The sequence below is a fragment of the Ctenocephalides felis genome, unplaced genomic scaffold, assembly GCF_003426905.1.
Source record: "Ctenocephalides felis isolate EL2017-DRISC unplaced genomic scaffold, ASM342690v1 CF-g0.4_SCAFFOLD_01170, whole genome shotgun sequence".
Classification (NCBI taxonomy): Eukaryota; Metazoa; Arthropoda; class Insecta; order Siphonaptera; family Pulicidae; genus Ctenocephalides; species Ctenocephalides felis.
This window is the reverse complement of record NW_020537324.1, coordinates 16,615,505-16,638,674: the sequence shown is the minus strand read 5'-3', so window position 1 is coordinate 16,638,674 and position 23,170 is coordinate 16,615,505. Positions and strand designations below refer to the sequence as shown.

The 23,170-nt window shown below is 27.6% G+C and overlaps 1 protein-coding gene across 1 annotated transcript; it reads left to right on the top strand.

Moving 5' to 3' along the window:
• The first annotated feature begins 1,133 nt into the window (after positions 1–1,133).
• Positions 1,134–23,016, top strand: LOC113366562 (sialin). The gene is made up of 13 exons (XM_026608189.1): positions 1,134–1,205; positions 8,465–8,512; positions 17,958–18,118; positions 18,420–18,560; positions 18,654–18,786; positions 18,856–18,939; positions 19,020–19,106; positions 19,387–19,670; positions 20,586–20,718; positions 20,795–20,950; positions 21,940–22,025; positions 22,570–22,811; positions 22,886–23,016. The coding sequence occupies exons 2-12, from the start codon at positions 8,473–8,475 to the stop codon at positions 22,783–22,785; spliced, it is 1,521 nt and encodes a 506-aa protein (XP_026463974.1). The 5' UTR covers positions 1,134–1,205; positions 8,465–8,472; the 3' UTR covers positions 22,786–22,811; positions 22,886–23,016.
• Positions 23,017–23,170: the final 154 nt, after the last annotated feature.

The window sequence follows — 23,170 nt, the reverse complement described above, 5'->3', positions numbered from 1 at the left end:
ATAAAAAAATAATTCACTAAAAATATGAAATTACGTATTAATCAGGGCAGGTCCTACCTTTAATGCGATGCATGCAAAATACGCCTTAGGGGGCGCCTACACAAGTTTTGGATGTTAAATTTTCAATATAGTTTTTTCTCAATATATAATTTCTTTGCATCTTTTACTAATCTTTCCATAATATTTTTAAATTTCGTAAAATTTTCACTTTATAACAACAAATGGGAAAGTACAGATGAATACATACAATTCGGCCCTCTCGATATCGATTAGGAGAAGTTTAAGATACAATTTTGGATATCTTAAATAAAAAAAAATTAAATTAATTTAATGCAACATGAAGTACCAGTGTTATGTTATAGTTATGTCATACCGTTTAAAGAACTTCAATTTTCAATATAGTGTGGGAATTGAGTCTCATCATTTTATTTATTTAAAGCAGTTCTACATTTAATTTCGCTCATATTATAAATGTATATGCATTTTGGCATGAAGAGTAATTTAAAAAACAATAATTAGTATTTTTATATAAACGGTAAATATTAGTATATTATATTAAAAAATTGCAGACATGGGTACGGGACAACGTCTGTCGGGTCATCCAGTATATAGTAAGTCAATAACTAGCAATCAATTATTTACTCTACAAAGCCACAAAAGAGTATAAAGAATCTCTATTCTGTCATATTTAACATCCATAAAATCTTCTTAAACAATGACATAACAACAACACACCATCTACAAAGTACAATTTGTCCGTAAGTAACTGACTATTATACTAATACAGTTCGGGAGTCGCGACGCGTCAGAACCGCGATTCGCTAAGCGCCAATAGCGTGCGAGGGGCCCGTCAGTATATAAGTCACGCTGGTCGGCCGGCCGATGTAGTATAAATCCTGATTCTCAAAGCGCCTGCACACGTGCTTACCGAATTAATTTATTTTACAAATGAGATTCAGTTAAAAATTAAAATCAGCTTAAATAAATCTTATATTTTATCATCGGAAGTTCATCCACCTGCGCCAGACGGTACTCGCTGGCTGCTTTTGGGGAATTTTATCAATATTTTGGTAAAAGATATCTCGTGGGTGGTCAACTCCGTGTTCAAAGTGATTATAGTTTAAAAGACTACAATTAAAATTTTATTGATTTATATCTGTTAATTAACTGTGATATAGTAATAAGTGTTAGCAAATAATCATCAGGTATGTTTCATTAATTGCACGTTGGGAAAATATTGTTTTCAATTTGCATATATTGAAGATGCATTTTTAGATCACGGTTTCACTAATTATATATAATATACAATTGCATATATATATATATATATATATATATATATATATATATAACAATTTATTCTGAGTGGTTAAATATTAATTTAGAAATATGAACAAACAGCATTATTTTTTTGCACTAATTTATTAAATAATATTAATTTTACAAACGTTTCGGGACTAGGTTTGTCTCATCATCAGTGTATTATAAATTAAAATTTAAAATATGAATATCTAAAATAGCATTATGTATTAACTCTTTCAACTTCTTGTTCTTACTCAGTAATATTATTTAATAAATTAGTGCAAAAAGTGCTGTTTGTTCATATTTCTAAATTAATATATATATATATATATATATATATATATATATATATATTATTTTTAAATACGTGATTAAATAATTAATGCTATATATAATTTGAAAACAATTGAAACATTGGAGATTTGAAATATGTACTGTATATTTTTAATTACTTTATTAATGTATATATATACATATAATTAATTATTAAAATAATTAAAAATATACAATACTTTATTTAAGATTATGTTTGAAGAATGCTTCATGCTTTTTTTAACTTAATATAATTCAATTAATTTTATAAGAATTGCGTGATGTTATTAAATTTTCATTTTTATATATAATTATTCTTTTGAGAACTTTTCCATACAAAAAGGCTAATTCTAAAGATACACTGCTATTGATCCTATCCTAACCCCAAATAACGCATCAGCGTAGATGCAATCTGTAGAATGAAAATAGATTTACTATAAGATCGGGGATAGTATTTCATTGTCGTGAATGTACAAAAATAAAATGAATACAGCATGATATATAGAAGAAACATGGGTAGAGTATATCTTCTTCCGATCGCAAAAAATTGTATTTTATAGTATCCAGTAGGATACCATAGAATGCTACCATTCAATGGTTCTACCATTTGGAGGTACATTTTTTCGCAGCAATCGCAAAGAACTTATTCATATTTTATAGCTAGAAGGTAGATAATATTAGCACAGTTCACAAACTAAAAATGATTAACTAACTATCTTATCGCATATAGACGGAAACGGAAATTTTATCATACTATATTTACACAAATTGGGATTCTAAAATGCAAGTTATTTTTAAAAATAATTAATGTACTATAACGGAAATTGCCAAAGAAACCAAATAAAATGCCACAAGAAAGCTCAGTATTTAATGCATTCATCCTAACAATTATGAAATTACAAGAATGGTAGTCTTTGAGTAATACTTGATTCTATTAATATTTATAAAATTGTAAAATATAAAATTGGGATTCTAAAAAGCAAGCTATTTTCAATAATAATTAATGCACTCCTACAGTAATTGCCAAATAAACCAAATAGGAGCCTGTAAAAAAGCTCAGTATTTAATGCATTAATCCTAACAATCATAAAATTCCAAGAACAGTAGCCCCTTTGAGTAATACTAGATTCTTTTAATATCAATGAAATTGTAAAATACAAAATTGGGATTCTGAAAAGCAAGTTATTTTTAATAATAATTAATGTACTCTATTCTAACAATTATAAAATTCCAAGAATAGTAGCCTTTGAGTAATACTAGATTCCATTAATATCTATAAAATTGTGAAATATAAAATTGGGATTCTAAAAAGCAAGTTATTTTTAATGATAATTAATGTACTTTAGCAGGAATTGCCAAGTAAACCAAATAGAAGGCTGCAAGAAAGCTCAGTATTTAATGCTTTCATCCTAGCAATTTTAAAAATTCTAAAAACAGCATCCGATTTAATAATACCATATTTTATTAATATCTATAAAATTGAGATTATAAAAAGCAAGTTATTTTTAAAAATAATCAATGTACTATAACAGAAATTTCTAAATAAACCAAATAGAAGCCTCTGAGAAAGCTCAGTATTTGATGCACCCCAACACCTCACCCTAACAATTATAACATCCCAAGAACATTCTAAAAATTATAAAATTTCAAATACTATATTTTATTGATATTTATATAACTGTATAATCTATATATAAAATTGAGATTTAAAGAACAAGTAATTTTTAATGATTATTTATGTACTAAAAGCGCGATTACGGTTTCTGTAATACATTTGTAGTCTATATTTTTCTATATACCATATTAAAAATAATTTTATGAATAAATCTAGCTTATCATACTGAAGCAAATATATTAATTCAACCGCCTATTCAATACAACAATTATTTTTTTATGTGCAATATTTTCCGAGTAAAGTTTCCCACGCCGATATTAAACTGTGTTAACAGAGGAAATTATTGCACACATATTTGTTTATACAATTAGCTATAAACAAAGATACGTATTAACAGATGTTTTACGTTTTTTTTAATACTAATCTATGTAGATTAATATAATCAGAATGTTTACATAACAAGCTTATTACGGCGATAATAAACCTATTCAAATTAGCATTGCACCAACAACAGAATTATAAGAATAAACATTTGTACTAGATAGAACGACTATTTTAAGAATTTTTATTCAATACAATGTATGAACTAAAAATTTAGAAAATGTCGAGAAAATGCACGTTTCGCCAAGTGGAGACTTTTTATACTGAACAATTTCACGGTGCATTTAGCCAAGCATGTCGAAGCATATTGCAAATTATTTAAGGTGATAAAAAACACGTAGGTAATTTAGGAATTGTTAAACAATATTAGATTTTTTTATAAAAAATTCCTTATTTTTAAGTTCATTCAAATATTTTAAAATGTATAACAAATTCACATAAACTTATTGCGTCACATTATAAATTATGTAATCTAAGAAACTATATAAATTTGAATATTTGCATGTACTTTTTACAGTACGATTTCACAGTTATTTAAACAATTATTTACATTAAATTTTGCGATCTGGCACAAAATTGTGGACACTTACTCTTTTCACCAATATAAATTATATTAGTGCAATTCTAATTATTCTGGCTATTTATATTCTCTGTTATATTGAACTTGTTATTTAAACAGGATGCGTTTCTATATTATATTATATAATATTATAAATATAGAGTAGGTAAAAAATTAGAATAAATAGAACCACAGTAAATAAATTGAATATTCAAAATTATTATATATTTCTAATGATCAGTGTAACGTCCTTATATTAGGGCCACAATTATAAGGCAATAAATAATAATAACATATTAAAATAATTGAGGTTTTTTTACGGATATTATATGTACCCTTAGAAATTTAAATTTATATATTAATATATACTATTACAATATATATGCTGTAATTGACATAATGAGAGATAAATAACCTCAATTATATTAAAAAAAATATTTTTTATGACAATTTTTTATCGTTTTTTTAGAACGTTACACTGACAATTAGATTTATAAGAAATTTTTAAAATAAGTTAAGGTTTTTGTCTATGGCTTGTTCTTTATAATCTTTAAGTATATGTAGATTTTAAGGCAGCGTCATTTAACACAAGAAATAAAAAAAAAAAATAATAGGAATGCTAGTAAGAATTTTTGGAAACAAAATAACTAAAAAAACTTTTGGAAAAAAAATAACTAAAGTAATGAAGTAATAAAAAACGTACCAAAAATTAGAAGAAATTTTATTAGAATAACATGATTCCTATCAGATGATCATCAGTGACCATCATGGTGCAATATTTAAATCTGAATGGTACATTGGAAGCTTCTACTTCCAAAAATAAAAAATAAAATAAAAATAAAAATATATAGAATTATCCTTAATTAATAAAAGTGGCCCAGAGTATAAGAGTTTGTAACTATATGATTCCTGATCCATTAGATTCTCAATTTAATATCAAGCAGCAGTTATATCCGTTTTTACTTGAATATATAGATCCAAATATTTTCAAGTAGAAAATGCATTTGGTGCAATATTGCAATGAATTAGAATATTTGATCATAATTTGTTTTATATAATCTATAAGTACACGTAGATTTTAGGGCATTATCATAAAAAACAAGAAACAAAAAATAAAAAACCTAAGAGTAAAAGTAATAAAGTTCTAATAATCATCAGTACCAAAATTTAAGAGAAATTTAAAAAAAAATAACATTATTCCTATCAGATGATGATCAGTGACCAACATGGTGCAAAATTTAGTTCAGAACAGAAAAAGATAAAATTATTCTTGAAAATAAAAGTAGCTCGGAGGTAAAGGCTTGTAGCTATATGATTCTTGATCCATTAGATTCTTAATCCAATATCAAGCAGTAGTTATATTCGTTTTTACTTGAAAATATAGATCTAAATATAATTTCAAGTAGAAATAGCATTTAAAGCAATATTGCAACAAATTAAAATATTTGGTCGTATTTGGAGAGGATGACATTGGGTTATGATCTATGAAAATGTTCAACTTATATAACACCTTCTATTTAAGAGGTATAAGAGCACCACAAAAAGATAAAACCAATATATGATTTTATATTGGAAGTAAAGTCAATATCAAAAAATGATATTAAATCATTTTCCCGAAGTTCTTTTATATATGTACGAACTGAAATCGAACGTATTTGATTATAGTGTAGCAATGTGTGTTTATAAATTATATGGGAGACAAAAAGATCAATTGCAATTGATGGCAACACACTATTGGCGAAATACGGTGGCATGATCGAGCCCATCAAACGAAGCCACTCATTTCGAACAACACTTGCTCAATTATTATTGAGTTGTTTACCTCTTGTTGTTTGTGCGAATTGTTTTCCCATACACGAATACATTTTTTAAATTATGATCATTCAGATGGACCATCATAAATGAATCAGGAATTCGACTTCAATATTCGAAGAATTTTATATGCAAAATTTCTCATAAATTTCATTACTACTATATTTTTAAACAGTTCTGTCGCAGGATTAATTGCTCAATTATTTGTTACTTGATTTTATCCCATTAATTATCACAAAAATAAAAAATTTCTTTATTATTTATTCAATTTTATCTTATTTCCTCTTCTTTTTCTTTTTTTATTGTTACTTCATTTGCAATACACTATTTTTATTATTACTCCAGTCAATGGAGCGTTTTGGGTCTGAATTTTTTACTGTGCTCCAATTTTCATAAAATTTTGGAATTAGGTTCATCTTACCCACAAGTTCAAAAGTGAAAACAAAAAGGGATACCAATGGGTAAACTCTATTTTGATTGTATCAATACATATTGTCATTCATAATTACTAAATGGTTTTTGTATTTTAAAAGCAAATTGTATTTGAATCTTGAGAAATAAAAAAAATGCCTACTAATGATCATTACTAATCATTGATCATTCAGATGGACCATCATAATTTAGTCTCAATTGCTTTAGGAATTTGTCTCAAATATTCCAAGAATTGTGTATGCAAAAAATTTAAAAACTTCTTATAAATTATATTACTAATAAATTTTTTAAATAGTTTTTTCGCATGACTAATCGCTTCATTATTTATTATATAATTTTATATTATTAAATATTAATTTTATTTTATTAGAACACAAAAATGAAACATTTTCTCTAATGCCTAATATAAATTAACGAAGATTAGTAAAAATTGAAGTGTTAAATTAAATAAATAAATTATTATTATAATATATACGTATTTCGATATATAGGTTGTATGAACATTTTCAATTTCGTCTTATTATGAAAAATCATATAAAATAGATACTTTTCTAATTAACTTTTGAATGTCTCATATTCAATCAATACCATTATGAATCATAATAAATTTTTTGTATAATATTATATCATAGGATCTTATTTTCACTTTTTTTATTTTTCAATAGATAATTATTAGTTCTATTTATTAGAAAAATGATTTTTGATAATCATGTGCCGTGCGATAATCAAGACATTAAATGCAGATTAAAATTAAAATTAAAGTAAAAATAATATTTAAAAATATTTATATTAATGAAATTTTGCGAGATTGATAAAGCGTACTAAAATTTAAGAAATATTAATACTGTTTGTCTACTGGATTTATCATATTCATTTGAAAAATGAACGCTATTAAATGTTATAAAAAAACGTTACTAAATGTTAATCATTTTTGTAACAAGCACACGCACACCTATTTAAATTTATTTATTTATCTATTTAAATTGTCAATAAGTTAACTTTAAAAAATATAATACAAATTATAAGTCAAGCTGGAATAATTACATATAGTAAATAACCCTGAGATTAATAATTATATGTTATTACTAATAACATTATTACGGACACGCTAACATATAGTTATGAAAAATCCTCAGTCTCTAAGAACACGAAAATATATTACATTATAATAGTATATTGCAATTAAATGCAAATTTCAAAATCATTATGAATTATGAATTAAATAAGTAATAAAATGCTCAGCAAATCTACAGTAACTGCGATAAAATCTCAAGTATTTATCGGCAATTTATATGCCATTTTCACACTGATATATTATTAATTACAGTTTAGTCGAATTAATGGATTAATAGAAAAAAATGGTAATGGTCATATAATTATATGGATATATATATATATATATATATATATATATATATATGCAAATAATTTTAGTCTACACATTATCTCTATACTCTATTCAATATCCATTATAAAAGTTTTAGTGAATAGCCTTGTTCTGCAATGTATTCTGACTTTTTTTGCAATTATTGTAATATTATTTACGATAATTGCTTATTTTAACAATAAAGGTAATTACATGTTTATGAGACATGTAGAATTTTTACTTCGTATTAGAAATCTTTAATTCGAATTAGGATTTGAATAAATAGTAAAACACTGTGAAATGATTTCATGATCATATGACATGGATTGAATTATTAATCTATCTGAACCTTATCTCTATTTTTATCGCATTGACAATTAAAATAATTAATTCCTTTTAATCGATGAGTTTTAATAAATAAAACATAATTACTCAGTATCAAAACGTTGTAATTCTAATTTTTTCCACGAAAATTTGATACTGTGTTTGTTTTAGGTTAAAAATTTTTAGATCTTTTATTGATGAAAAGATTTCAAATTGAACACATCACGCAATTCTTAGGAAATTTTATTGAAATACTTTAATATTTAAGTGATAAATACATTTTATTCTAATATTGATATTTTCTAAACATTTTAATATTTAGAACTTTTCTAACATTTTAAAATATATTTTTTTATTGCAGATTAGACAATGGCGTTGTCGGAAGGTGCTTTAGCCAAAAGGCTATCAAGTAAGTCCAATTCATATCCCTATTTGAGCATTTATATATATATATATATACGAGTATATATATATATATATATATATATATATTATATATATATACATATGCTTTTTATCAATTTGGAATCATTTGAGCCCTTAGGAGCAAGGACATTCGAAAATATCCATATTAAGGACTACCCTAATATATGGTATATTTATACATACATATATATATATATATATATATATATATAAACGAATCCAAATAATGCCTATACGATGCACAATTGTATGAAGCCATACAGCAAACGTTGTGTAAGGACATGAACTCAAAAACTACTTCAGCTAAAATACTATGTAAATAAAATTATAAGGTTATTTTTGTATCCATTTCATATTTTAGAAAAATAAAATTAGGGTAGCATATCCAACCCTTTCCATGTCATAAAGTAATAATCAACCAAAGCCTAAAATAATGTTATGATGATTATCATCCATTAGGCAAATGTCTTAAGATGCCAGTTACAAATCAGATTTTAATTAATATTATTAAGTTAGAATTATTAATACGATTTGTTAGTTTCTCTATCCCGTTGTACTTATTTAAATACCAGGTAAGAAAATGAAAATTTGTAATCACTGATGATAAAAATGAAAGTGAAAATTATAATATTGCATATAACTTATGGTGAAATATTTCTTGTACTTTGTAATATACCAGGTTTGAAAAACCTGAATTAAAATGTCAATGAGGAATTGCTGTAATAACAGAGTATTCAAAACACATGACATTGTGGTAATTGTAACGCAGGATACAGCAAGTTCTATGTAATTAGAAAAATTAAACTTATTTAGAAACTTGTCTTCTATGACTTATATATAATGTGAACAACATATTTTTAGAGCAAACACAGCATGTTTTGAAGTTTTAATTAACAAAAAAATTATAAAAGAGAAAACAACAATGTTTATTTGATTCATTCTGACTAAAACACTGGAGGACGATGTTATTCATATCCATCGAACTTTCATAAGTTTATTTGACCTATACACTATCAAGTTTTTTTTAAAAAAATAGTGCATATTAAGACATAAGCGGTTCAACACATAGTGGATAATGTAGAAATAATAGTTCTAATTTCTTAATTATTGTATTTAATTTAACACGTGTTTTAACGTTTCCTTACTTAATTCACCAAGAAAAAAAACAATTACAATTTTTGTTTAAATTTTGAACCAAACCAATATTTATACTTCATCACCTGGTAAATAAATTTTGCTCTAAATGCTATCTAACAATTATCCAGATTTGCCCAATTTAGATGTTTTAATTTTATAAAACTTCAGTTTTAATTTATGTATATTACTACAGTTCTTTATGGAATAAAAATCGATAAAATAAATTAATAAAATTGCCAAGAACATTATCGCAAATAAGAAGTTGAAATGCATTTAGCTCTATAATAAATCTAATAAATTAATTTTGGACACTTTTTCAAACTGTGTTCGAAGTTTAACCAATTTATCCGGAAGGTAAGATTATAAAATTTAATCTATTAATACCTCCTGTTATTATGCACTAAATATATTGTAATTCATAGATAATCTAATTCAAAATTAAAGAGTTGTTTTCTACACATTATCAGTCAAAGGAAGAAAGTAGTTGCTTCTTTACTACATGTTCGACGTAAATATATAAATCAATAACGACTTGTGAATAAATAAACAACGAAATATTCTCATACGTCAATCAGTTTGTTTGTCCAGAACATGGGATAAACCTAGACCTAGTTATTTACTATATTACAAAACTACATTTTAGGGAATACATTCAATAACAATAAAGTACAAAAAATAAGATAGTCCTCAATGATAAAATACTTCTTTTGAGATATATTAGAGTGGGTCAAAAAAGTCGCTTAGGTACATGTGAACCTCTAAAATAAATTCTGATGTCCCAGGTGCATTGAGCCAAAAATTAGGGTTAAAAATCGAAAAATTCTGTTTAGATTAGAGTATCCCAACCGCATCCAAATCCACTAACTTCGGAAGGCCAATCCATCAATTCCTGTGGTTCACCTCCTGGGACCCTCCTTAAGAGGTTATTCAACATTTAAACCTTATCCTTAGGTCATTGCACGAGACATCAGAATTCAATTTAGATGTATGGTTTCTTCAGAAAAGTATCTTATTTTGATTATATAGATAACCTCTCACTGATCCGACATTTTGATAGAGTATCTGACACCCCCGCGACCGATTTTTTTAGAAACTTTTGGAAACTTTAACGTTATCTCCAATATCATATGTAAAAAATCATGGCTATTTCACTATAATCCAATAATCCGACACCCTCTGGTTTTTAGTAGATTGGAATCAGCGTCTACTCTCTATATATGAATGTATGTATATGTCTATTACATTGTGTGTATATATTACAATGTCAATAAATACAAAATTTATGATGATTGCAGTGAATCAATGAACCGTGGACATTAATGTAATTGGAACGTAATTATTAATGCCATCGTATTGATAACATTTTGACCCCGTGACGTCTACGGAATATCATACGTATGATTACGAGCAAAGGTTACGTCCAACGCCAAAGTCTTATCATATAAATATATGATGCTAGACATGCGTTATCTAATATTACCTAGGAAAAAAAAATTGATCCCTAACGAAAAGGTTACAAAATTCATACTTGTGGAAATTCAAAGTTCAAAGTGAAAAATTGGCTCACACATACACCTACTTTTTCCCAATTTGGTCTCAAACAATTCAGAAAAAACTTGAAACGTCGAGAAACCATTTTTCTTCGTAAAATTTATAATAAAGTTGTACATACTTATAGTATGTGGGCAAATGTTCTAGCAAAGCCTGAAAAAATCATATGGTTTCTATAGTGATTGGCTACATATGTGTATGAAAAATAAAATCTTCTGTTCAAAACACTTATTAATGTGTTTCATCCATGAATTATGAAATATATTTATATTTCTTTTAATCCTGAAAATTGGTTTTATAAAATAATTTCCTAAGTACATAAGCTCAGCAATTTATTACAAGACGTGAGAAAGTAAAACAAATCAGCACATTACACACTTGATCTATTTTCGCGACGTGATTCTATGCAAACACAAGGACATATTTATATAGCAAGACATAAAACCCAAACAAATAAGAAAAGCGATACATTGATTACACAACTGTCTTAATATGTGAATGAAAAACGGAAAAGCTCAATTCATACACAAAATGTATTTTTAGACATTTGATGTGTGAAGATATCTATGCACGGATTTTTAAACAAAGTTTTTGCCATTTCATTCTTTCACAAACTACATATGACCGTATGAATTTTTCGTTCTCTATAATGAATGTGAATAATAAAACTTCTTTCATAAATATCTTTTCGTTCATAAAATTACAATATGCCTAATAAGACATTTAGTAATTTTAATGGTCAATATATAGTGAATTATTGCCAAAGTTGCAGGAGAATTTAAAACAAGTACAAAGGTTGATTAAAATAAGTACTCCTAATAAATTACCTGTGTTGCAACCGGAAACTGTTTTGGCACCCCAAAAGGCTGATAAGAAGAGCTTTTTGCCTTTATTTGGTGAACGATCTGGTTTTAAGAAAAAAGTGGATATCAGGAAGGTAATTGTGGAACAGTCTTGGAAAATTGACACAGGAGATGCTGATGAACCAGAAAGTGATGAAGAAAACCAAGTTGATGATAAGAATGCACACAACAAAAATCCCAAAACCTCTCTGGATACAACTCAAAACAAACTGAAGAATGCTAACATTTTAGATTTAAGATTCTTAACCAACCCTAATGAAAATTTGGGGTGGATTTTAACGATTTTAACAATTAATGTCAACTTATGACATGCCTACCAAAGAAGAACTTCATGCTTTTGCCTTAGATATTATATATATATAGGTCTACGACATTTGATACTTCAAAGTTTGGAATAATTTCAGAACATACAATGACTATTTTTCGCCACCGGTATCGATATCTCCATTAATTGAGTTAAATCTAGAAGATTATGGGTGAATTCAAGAGAGCATTCGACTTAGGATCAGTTTACTTGAAAATAATTTGAGTTAGTGAAGATAAGCTTTAATAGAAAGGCTAAGAATTTGATGGCAATCTAGACAGTATTACAATACATAAAGCAAAAATGCTTACAATTTATTTATCTTTTCATTGTTTATGCTTTCGCTTTGTTCCAAATATTATAAATAACACTATTATCATTTTTTATTTCGCAACGGTTCCATTAATAAAACAATATAGTTAAAAATAGCTGAGTTTGTGATTTAAGAATGAAGAAAAGTGATATCGTGACCCTGAGATTAAATGTTTCAATATATACGTCAATGACTACATAGCACCACAAATTATATTTTCGCGGCATGCAAAAAGCACGTGCCATTGCCAAATCATTTTGAGAAATTTGAAATTACTGATGAGATAATATCGTTTTTATTTTGCTGAGATGATGTTTGGTTAGATTTTATGGATTTATCAGCAAAACGCAGATTTCATAATAGATGCATAAAATTATGCTTATACTAAGTAAGAACTGAAAGGACATATTCCACAAATACGATTTAGTGTATAAATTTAGTAGTAATAGTGTTTAGTTCAGTTAAATATTTTTTAATTTAATAAAAAATAGTATAATTTTAGTAAAAACTCATAAGTATTTGTATGCAGGGGATTTAAATGTAGAGTCCAAAAAACACAGGAGCCGCAGTCTTTTCAAGAAACTTTTCCAAAGAAACTAGAGCTCGAAAGTGAATTTCGAACCAGAGAAATTTTCAACATAGATTTTTCTTGAAATATTTAAATTTCAACTTAAATATTTAGCATTGAAAAAAGAAAAATATTATTTATTTATAAATTGTTAAATATCATTATAAATACTGTGACTAATTAATTAATCGATTATAAACTGCTTGTTATTGAAATTAAAGAAAACAAATATCAATCATATGATTATTTTCTTCAATCGATTCGTTCTCAAATTAAATGACGAGATCGTTTATGAATTCATCACGATCATTTTATATAACATATGTTACATCATATGAAACTATTGTTAGATATTATTAATTTGCGCACTTGTCACGTCTCATGAAACCAATTTTAAAAATTGCAAACGAATCTTAAGCCGAAGCAAAATATACAGGACCCCGTTAAGACGACCATGTTTGATACTATTTTTCTCATAATACACCACGAAGACGCGTTTTGTCTCTTAAGACGCGTTTTTCTTTCGGCCTTCGGAAAACGACTTGACGGGGTTTTACAGTACATGATATTAACCCTTACCACTCGCTAATTCCGGAGTTAGTATGTAGTTTGCGGCATGCGAGTGGAAAGGGTTAAAATATATTTTTTATAATTGTTTATGATATTGAAAAAAAATATGTATGGTAGCTAAACTGAATTCGATAGATCAATTAGTTGTGCCTCCATTTTATATGTGATCTCTAGATTTTATTCTCTTCCGTTTAAAAAAATGACTAGACGTTGCGTGATAAATAATAAGCAAAAATAATTTTTATGTATAATGTATAATATATATATATATATATATATATATATATACATATATAATTATCCAAGACTGGTAATAGAAAATCCTTGGCAATGATGACCTTGCCATCATTATTCTGACCACTGGAACAACGCCAGTACTAAAAGTACTAAGTATTATTTCAACAAAACTATATTTAGATTATGTATATCTTCTGTCTACAAAAAATAGCAATTACATCCTCGTTTGTTTATTATTTAATACCAACAACTGGTCGTAATAGATACCATTATTACCTTTTACTCACGAAAATAAAGTATCAATCATTTCTTCAAAGTATCGCAAATTAAATTAAACTCATACAAAAACAAATTGAACAATTTTCGGACAGGAAATTATCAATTGATTCAACAATACTATTATTTAAATTGCCATTGTATTTTTGATAATGCACAAGTACTTATTTTTCTAAACTTCGCCACAACACTAAAAATTGATTGATTGTCAACAGGATGAAAAAATATTTGACAAAAATAATTTAGGCTACATCTAAATTACTTTCATTGACAGTAATAATAATTCAGCAGTAAAAATTTTGCTTTGTGGAAAAATTTATAGATAAAATGCTAACGATTATCAGACAAAAATTACATCATGTTGTCGTTCCTAATTGAGCTTAAAATAGATTGGAAATATCATTAGACATTTTTTCAGCTAAAGATCATTAAAAATCCAAACATTTTAGAGAAAAAAATATAATTAGTCATTGAAGTCATAATTATATGCAAAAATAAATATCTCGACAGGTCAAGAAGTTATAACACCGTTATTTGATAACAAACTATCAATTTTTAATTAGGATATGCCAATTTGTATATTATATGTATTATTCAATATCAACGTTCCGCAAACAAAAATAACACTTTTTACCAGATATTCAATAAAAAAGCAATTTTTTTTATATACATTAGATACAAGCGCTTATTTTAGTAAATAAGTCCTGAGTGAACAAGTATGACTTGCACTACATATGTTTTTTTGTAAATATTCAATTATATTTAAATGTACTACTATCAATTTAAGCCCTTTAATATTTTAATATATTTTTCATTGGTCAGTGTTTGCACAATTGTTGATTGCACTTAATTATAATAAAAGTTGAAAAATTAATTGGTAAATTACACAACCCTTAGAGCTAATTGACCTATAAGCTTCCCGTTTGTTTATCTATGATCTAAGTCAAAATCTAGTATCATACTGCTTGATATTGAGCTGGCCGAGGTTGGGATAAAACCCACTGGCCCACGTTCTTGACCACTACCCTAACACGAGCTTAGTTAGTGAATATTAGGAAAAATTAATAAAAAAAATCTTAGTCATCAAATGTTATGTAATTCCTTCATAGTCCCTGACCTATTTAGATACGTAATAGTTGATGCACTACATCGGAAAATCAATATTTTTCAATTAGATGAATAAATGGAGTAGATCAAAAAGGTTAAAACAAGATATGCATATGCGTATATATATAGATAATCAAAAAGTTTATTTCCACGTTTTAGAAATGCGAAAGCTAATATAGTAATAAATCAATAACTTTATTGAACCGTGAATTCACGCCAACGTTATCTTCGGTTAATTTCCAATAACACTGAATAAATATTGTACTTGATAAATCGAAATATTTATTAAATATTTCCGATGCTGCTAAGTCTTTGTTTTATAAACTTTGCTATATCTCATTCGATTTTCTTTAGGAATTGTTTGGAATTATTTCTTTGAAAATAAAATTCTTGGCATGCCCGTGATTGTTGATACCAGGGATTGATTAATTTGCATGTCGCGAACGTTTTAGTCATAATTGTGATGCCAAAGGAATATAATTCTTATTAGCAAACGTTTAATTAACTAGAAAGTGAAGTATAATTTTTTAGTTAAATAACAAAATAATTCTTTACTCATTCAAAATTGTGAAATCGTATTTCCTATTGGATTTACAAATAATCTTTGAATTACAGAGGATTTTTCAGTTCATTTTTGACTTGAGAGTAAGGTAAGTTTTTCAATTTGAATAAAAATCGAAATCATGTTAATAATTGTAATTAATTGAAAATTCTATTAATTTTGAATTATTTACGAAAATTATATATACATTAGAGCGGGTCGATTTAAAAGTGGTACATATGATTATCGTATACGTGATACTCTGCTAAAGAAACCATACCTCTAAAATGAATTATGATGTCCCGTGCATTGACCCAAATATAAGGATTGAATTTTGAAAAATCCCGTTTTTAGTCCAAATGTATGATCCCCACTAACTTCGAAAGGTTGATCGACCCATGCCCATCGTTGAACTCTTGGGACCTACCCTTAGAGGTCTCTCACACAAAAATTTCGATACCCAAATTTTTAAATTTGGTAAATTTTTATTCTCTTTTTTATTTTATTCTATATGGATAAACCTTCATGTTTTAAAAAAACATCTACTGGATATATCACATATCATTCATGATTTAATACAAAATTACATGAACTACGACTTCACATTAAAACATAAAAGCTCGTCTACTGTTTCATGAAAAATGAGAAAAGAAATTCTACGAATTGCAATAAATTCGTCTTGCAATTAAAAGTCAAATTAAGTAGCAATTCCCATACATAAATCGACGCTGATTTACATCTTTTCATTGACTTAAGAAAAAGAGTAGACTTTTTAAAAACTAAACTATAAAAGTTCAACCAAACTTAAATTATATTGAGTCAAGTAAGAGTAAGAGACATACCTCAAATAAATTATATTCAATGTCAAATTTTTAAACATCTGTAAAATCAGCAAAGAATAAAGGTAGACAGTAATAAAAATCCAGCAGTAAAAATTGCTTTCATAAATCGTGGAATTTATAGATAAAATGCTATCGATTATCAGAGACAAAAATTACATCATTTTGGCATTCCTAATTGAGCTTAAAATAGATTGGAAACATCGTTAGACAATTTTTTCAGCTAAAGATCATTAAAAATCCAAACATTTGCATATACAATTACATATGAAACTATATAGTTCAAGAATTTGTTGAGAACATACAAAAATCAAGACGTGATGTTATAAAACTTTATAAATATTTGATACGCGACCTATAGTTGAAAAAGCCTTGGTCTAGATATAAAATCCATTTGGGCAAAACAACTACAACAGTCTTTTTATAAAAATTAAAAGAAATGTGCAGGATTCAAAATAAATTACATTTATATGAAAAGCCCAAAAACTATATAATCAAAAGTCCTTTGTATTCAAAATAATTAAATTCAAGAAAATATCCAGAAAAAAACGAGCTCAATGTTTTTTCATTGATCATCATGATATATAATCAATTATAATCATATGATTATATAAAAATGAAATTTCTTTTCCTCTGTTTAAAATAAATCAAAAATCTAGTTTCATGGTAGAAATTTTTAGATGAAGATCAGTACAACAATTATTTAACCAACCAAATTCACAGATTAAGAATAAGAATTACCAATTAACCAACCAAATTAGCAGATTAAGAATAAGAATTACTAATTAATCAATTTGTTTTATATTTTAACATTATTAAAATTTATTCTAATTATAACAGATGTACTATTGTTAGAGTACGATGAAGCATGTACCACATGATGTAACATATTACATCAAACAAAACAATTTAATGCATGATAATTGGTTTTAAATCAATATCGATTTACAATTCTTAAAATACCAATTTTATGTTTGCCTATACCATTGGTAAAAAGGAAGTCGAAACAAATCTAGATCCATTTACGTAAAGATGCAAATCAAACCGATGGCGTTAAATTTAACTGTTACGATTACGGTCAAAAGTTAAAATTTTAATATTAATGCTTGCATTATTTTGCAGATATGTTGACATGCCGTCAAGTTCTGAATATAATGGTTATTCTTGGCTTCATGTTGAATTATGCTCTACGGGTCAACTTAACAATTGCCATAGTGGCCATGGTGAAACCGATTCTGCACTCTGATGCAAACAGCACATCTTTGGATATTGGAAACACCACGGTAATTTATAAAAATACATTAAAAAAATACTAAAAGTAACATTTTCTGTACCACTTATTAAAATTTGAAAAAACTCAGAAAATGTTAAAATAACTCAAGAAGTGGAGTGATTTGCAAACCTATCGGTCTAGTACTGTTAAATGCAACCGTTCTCTATTCAAAGCTTTGATCATTTTTTAAAAATTATTAAATAATGAATAATTAATTGTAGTCTATGTAGCAATAAATTTCCATCATATAATCTCTAAATTATTTATTCAAGTTTTTGTAAATACAAAATTTAATAATTTTTTTTTCTCAGACGATTGATGGATTAATAACGGAAGAGCCTGAAGTTACGGATAATAGATTTGAATGGGACGCCTATCAACAAAATTATATTTTAGGATGCTTTTTCTGGGGATACATTTTAACGGAACTACCTGGTGGACGATTAGCTGAGGTAAAAATAAAATACATATATTTATACTTGAAAATTAACAGTTTATATCTTTAATACAATCACTTCTAATTATTTATTATTTTCGATCTATAGATAATTGGAGGACACAGAGTTTTTGGCCATAGTATGCTATGGGCTAGCGTTTTAACCCTTTTGACACCCTTTGCTGCAAAGTGGAATTATTTGGCTGTGATAATAGTTAGAGTTTTGTTAGGATTCATGTTAGGTAAGATTATTACTTATTAAAATTTTATTAAAGAAAACGATCTTGAAATAATAAGTCATATTCCAATAGGTGCAAGTTGGCCTGCAATTCATCCAATGACTGCAAAATGGATTCCACCTTTGGATAGATCTAAATTCATTGCTAACATGATGGGTAGGTAGTAATAATAATAATATATACCAGTCCACAGTAATAATATATTTAGCAATACTTCAATTTTTCTTGTATTCTAGCATCGTCTTTGGGTGCCGCCATAACTATGCCAATTTGTGGTTACTTGATTTCATATCTTGGATGGGAAAGCGTTTTCTACTTCACAGGTAAATTATTTGACTTATGGAGACATAACTATTTTTTTATCCCAGTAATTAGTAGAAATATTCAATATGTCTCTACATTAATAATATGTTAAATGTTCTTTCTCAAACAAATCTGCATTCATAAAATTCCAATACATCTTCTTTCCATAATATTCTAAACATGTGTTCTATATTTTATATAATAGATTCTTAAAAGAATACTCTTTATTCCTCAAACTTTTCTTGTTATGTTCAGTATTATAATTATATATCTTCTTATCATATTTCTATTATTTTACAGGAGTCATCGGCCTGTTATGGTCAACTTTATGGTTCATGGTAGTATTCGACTCCCCTGCTCAACATCCGAGAATTTCTGCAGAAGAACGTGATTTTATCGAAAAATCTATAGGGGCTGCTGCTACAAAACGCAGACCATCCCGGGTTCCATGGGGCTCCATTTTCACATCTGGCCCCGTCTGGGCAATTATAATTACCCATGGATGCTCTGTTTTTGGGTACTTCACCGTTGTCAATCAATTGCCGAGTTACATGAAGTACATTTTGAAGTTTAATATTAAAGAGGTAAGGAATGAACTTCGTAACTAGTAATAAATCTAAATTTGCAAAAACAGACCTAGAAGCTGATATTAAGTGAAGCTTATGCTTATGCATTTATAAATAATGGCAGTTCTTTCTATTTCTTCTCGCTTGTTTTAGAAGAAAGCTCTATCATCGTTTCATTCATGGGATAAAATGGAATACATAGTATCTTAATATAATTATTAGACATTACTGAACCCTGACTTTTTTTAAATGATAGACAATTTTCCTTGACATCCAAGGCATTACGAAATAATTCTTGGAAGATTAGACATGTTGAAAAAAGAGAACTTAATTTTAGTGAACTGATGACGATAAATGAACGAACCTATATTGAAAGATTGCAAATCACGTTAGATTTTCAAGGTTTAAAATATCTAGTCACAACTAGTACCATGCACATCTAACTAGTGCAATCTTAAATATAACCGGTAAGAGTGATTAATGTGAGTTTATAAATTAAAATAATGATCTGAATAACGAAACGAGAGAAATTTGTAATATGTATGTTGCATCATAAACCAGCAGTAAAACGTTGACGTTGGATTTAAAATACGTATTTCAATCTATACAAAAAATCTCTGTACCACCTGCGCCTGAATAATATTGTTCTTATATGTATATAAGAGCTTTTTTTCCAATTAGCGCATGATACCTTAAGAAGATGGATCAGTTAGTAGTTTCCATATATTACACAAACGGCTATTCATTTCTGCAAATTTATTTTCACTAAAAGCATGCGTAACATGACCAAGAGTGTGCTGATGAAAACCGTAAAATATATATTTTGATTGAATTGCCATCCATAGAAGGTGTCGAAACTAATGCAATTATCGACACACAAAAATCTAAACAACGATATATCCTATATTAACTGAATTTTATTTCTTTCTGCAGAATGGGCTTTTGTCAAGTTTGCCCTATTTGGGCAAGTACGCGATGGCAATATGCAGTTCTTATTTAGCCGATCATTTGCGTCGTACTGGTAGTTTGACCACCACAGGTGCCAGGAAAATCTTCACCACGTTTGGTGAGTACTTTAAATAAATCGATAATTAAAAATGATATGTTTATAATTTGAAATACTAAATGATGTTATGTTACAGCTGTGTTGACACCAGGAATTATGATGCTTGCACAAGCCTTCTTGGGATACCAAGCGGCTTGGTCGGTTGCAATTTTCACGATCGCTTTGACCCTAAACGGCGCGGTTACCGCAGGTTACTTGGGAAATGGACTCGATATCGCGCCTAACTTTTCAGGTAAGATATATTATAAGACTAGTGGGATGCATGCCATCGTGCCTTAAGGCAAATTGCTGGAACTTCCCGTACCGTAATTAAAAATCTTGGTACGGAACCCAAAAAAAATTACACAAAATGTGTACACATTATTAAAGTCTCTATAAAATATCTGATAATTTGATGTACATATGTCCAATGAACATTTTTGACCGCCGAATAACCAGTGGCGGATCCAGCTTTGACTCCAGGGGGGGGGTCACATAATTGAATTATAGTTCTCAATGAGTATGTTAAATTTTAGGAGTCTTTGACTCCGCCGTTCGTCTGTAATAAGTTACATATTGAAGTTATAAAATGTGTTTGGCAACAAAATACATAAATAAAATCATTATGAAGTAATTTTATTGCTAAATTAGTACTCTATCTAAATCAGGGGGGATCATAACCCCCGTGACCCACCCCCTGGATCCGCCACTGCAAATGACATCTTTTTAACTTATTTTTATTGAGAGTCTATAATCACTGGACCTGCCTTCCCAAAAATTTAATCAGTTTTTCATCTTGTCAATACAAGTAAAATGTTCTTTGAATTATTGAAATCTGACGCAAAACTGAGTTACCGTTTATGACACTTTTTACCCGTATTTTCGAAACGGCTAGACCTGCCTTCGCAAAAATTAATTAACATATACATCCATTTTTTCTAAGGTATGCCAAAATGTTAAAAAACCTTTGAAACGTAAAGATATATAAAAATGTTCATTGTCGACTTTTTTGCGATTACTATAACTTACCCTACAGGAAGTTAATAAACCTTATTTTATTTTTATAAATTAATTATTTATACAAATTATGACTTGTTGTCTGAATTTATAGAAAATGCAATTTGCCCGAAAAAACGAAACTCGAAATGTTAAAAAAATTCTCATCGTTTAGTTTTATTGAGATAATTTATATTATTTTTTATAAATTGGTAAAATATATAAATATATTATTTTTTCTTTCAGGAACCATATTCGGAATGGCAAATACCCTATCATCTTTAGGAGGTTTCCTATCCGCCTTCATGGTTGGATCTCTTACTTATGAAAATGTGAGTATCAAAAACTTAGTCTTGTCATATTTAATAGAATTACAAAAAAATCCTTTTAAATATGGATCTATTTTTTACGGTTTAGTCACTAAACTGTTACAAATCGTTTTATATTTATGGTGAAGAAAGGAATATTTTGCTGGGAATGTCTCATTTGGAATATCAATTATTAGACACATCTTAGTAATTCATTAAGTTGATACTTTAGAGTTGTAGTTTCATGCATACACAAAACTTTAGTGTAATGGAATGTGATTGTTTGTTCCTGTACTAAAAAATTGTTTCAGAATTATTACAGAGATTTATAACGCATTATAAAAGTATACGATAGATACGCATGAAACTACAACTCGACTTAATGAATGGCTAAAATGTGTCTAATAATTGATATCCAAAATAACATATTATACCCTGCAAAATATTTCTTTCTTCGCCATTAATATAAAACGATTCAAGCATCTTTAGCCTTCGCCATATACGAATATACAAAATTGTTCTTACTTCTGAAACAATTCTTAAGAATCAATCTATTTTATTTCTCCAGCAAACCTACGGCCAGTGGCAAATCGTATTCTTCATCCTGGCAGGAACATATGCTTTCGGAGCATTGATATATCTACTTTTCGGATCAGGAGAATTACAATCCTGGAATGATCCTGATTGTTGCAAAAATCTCAACGATGCACAAGCTCAACATCTTCAAGAAGCTTTACCATTACAAAAGAAGCAAACGATAACTCGCGAAATTGAAACAGCGTGAAGAAATCCAGAACAGAAATTAAATAGGTAATTAGGTAAAAATGAATGGGTGATAATGAATGTAATCATTTTACATCAGTTATTTATGAGATGTACTGCAGATAAAGTTGCTGCCGATTGTGAGTAATCTAGTTTGATTATGGAAACTTTAAGGTAAAAACAATAATAGGCAGTGGGTGCATTAAGACATGCAGAAAATAATTTCTGTACAAAGTTATTTTTAATAGGGAAGTAAAGAAATGTGATCTGAAGTAACTTAACGAATCGCTTAATGAAGCCAGTTTAGCATATAAGTAGTAAAAGCATCAATATTTTTTTTTTAATTTTAAAAATATAAATTATTAAATTCGATTTTGTTCAATATAAAGTTTAAGTATTAATATATT

Coding starts and splice junctions, on each gene's coding strand:
- LOC113366562 (XM_026608189.1), top strand. CDS start 8,473: ATGGCGTTGTCGGAAGGTGCTTTAGCCAAAAGGCTATCAA. Junction 19,107..19,386: donor AAGCGTTTTCTACTTCACAG/GTAAATTATTTG, acceptor ATTATTTTACAG/GAGTCATCGGCCTGTTATGG. Junction 20,719..20,794: donor GAAAATCTTCACCACGTTTG/GTGAGTACTTTA, acceptor GTTATGTTACAG/CTGTGTTGACACCAGGAATT.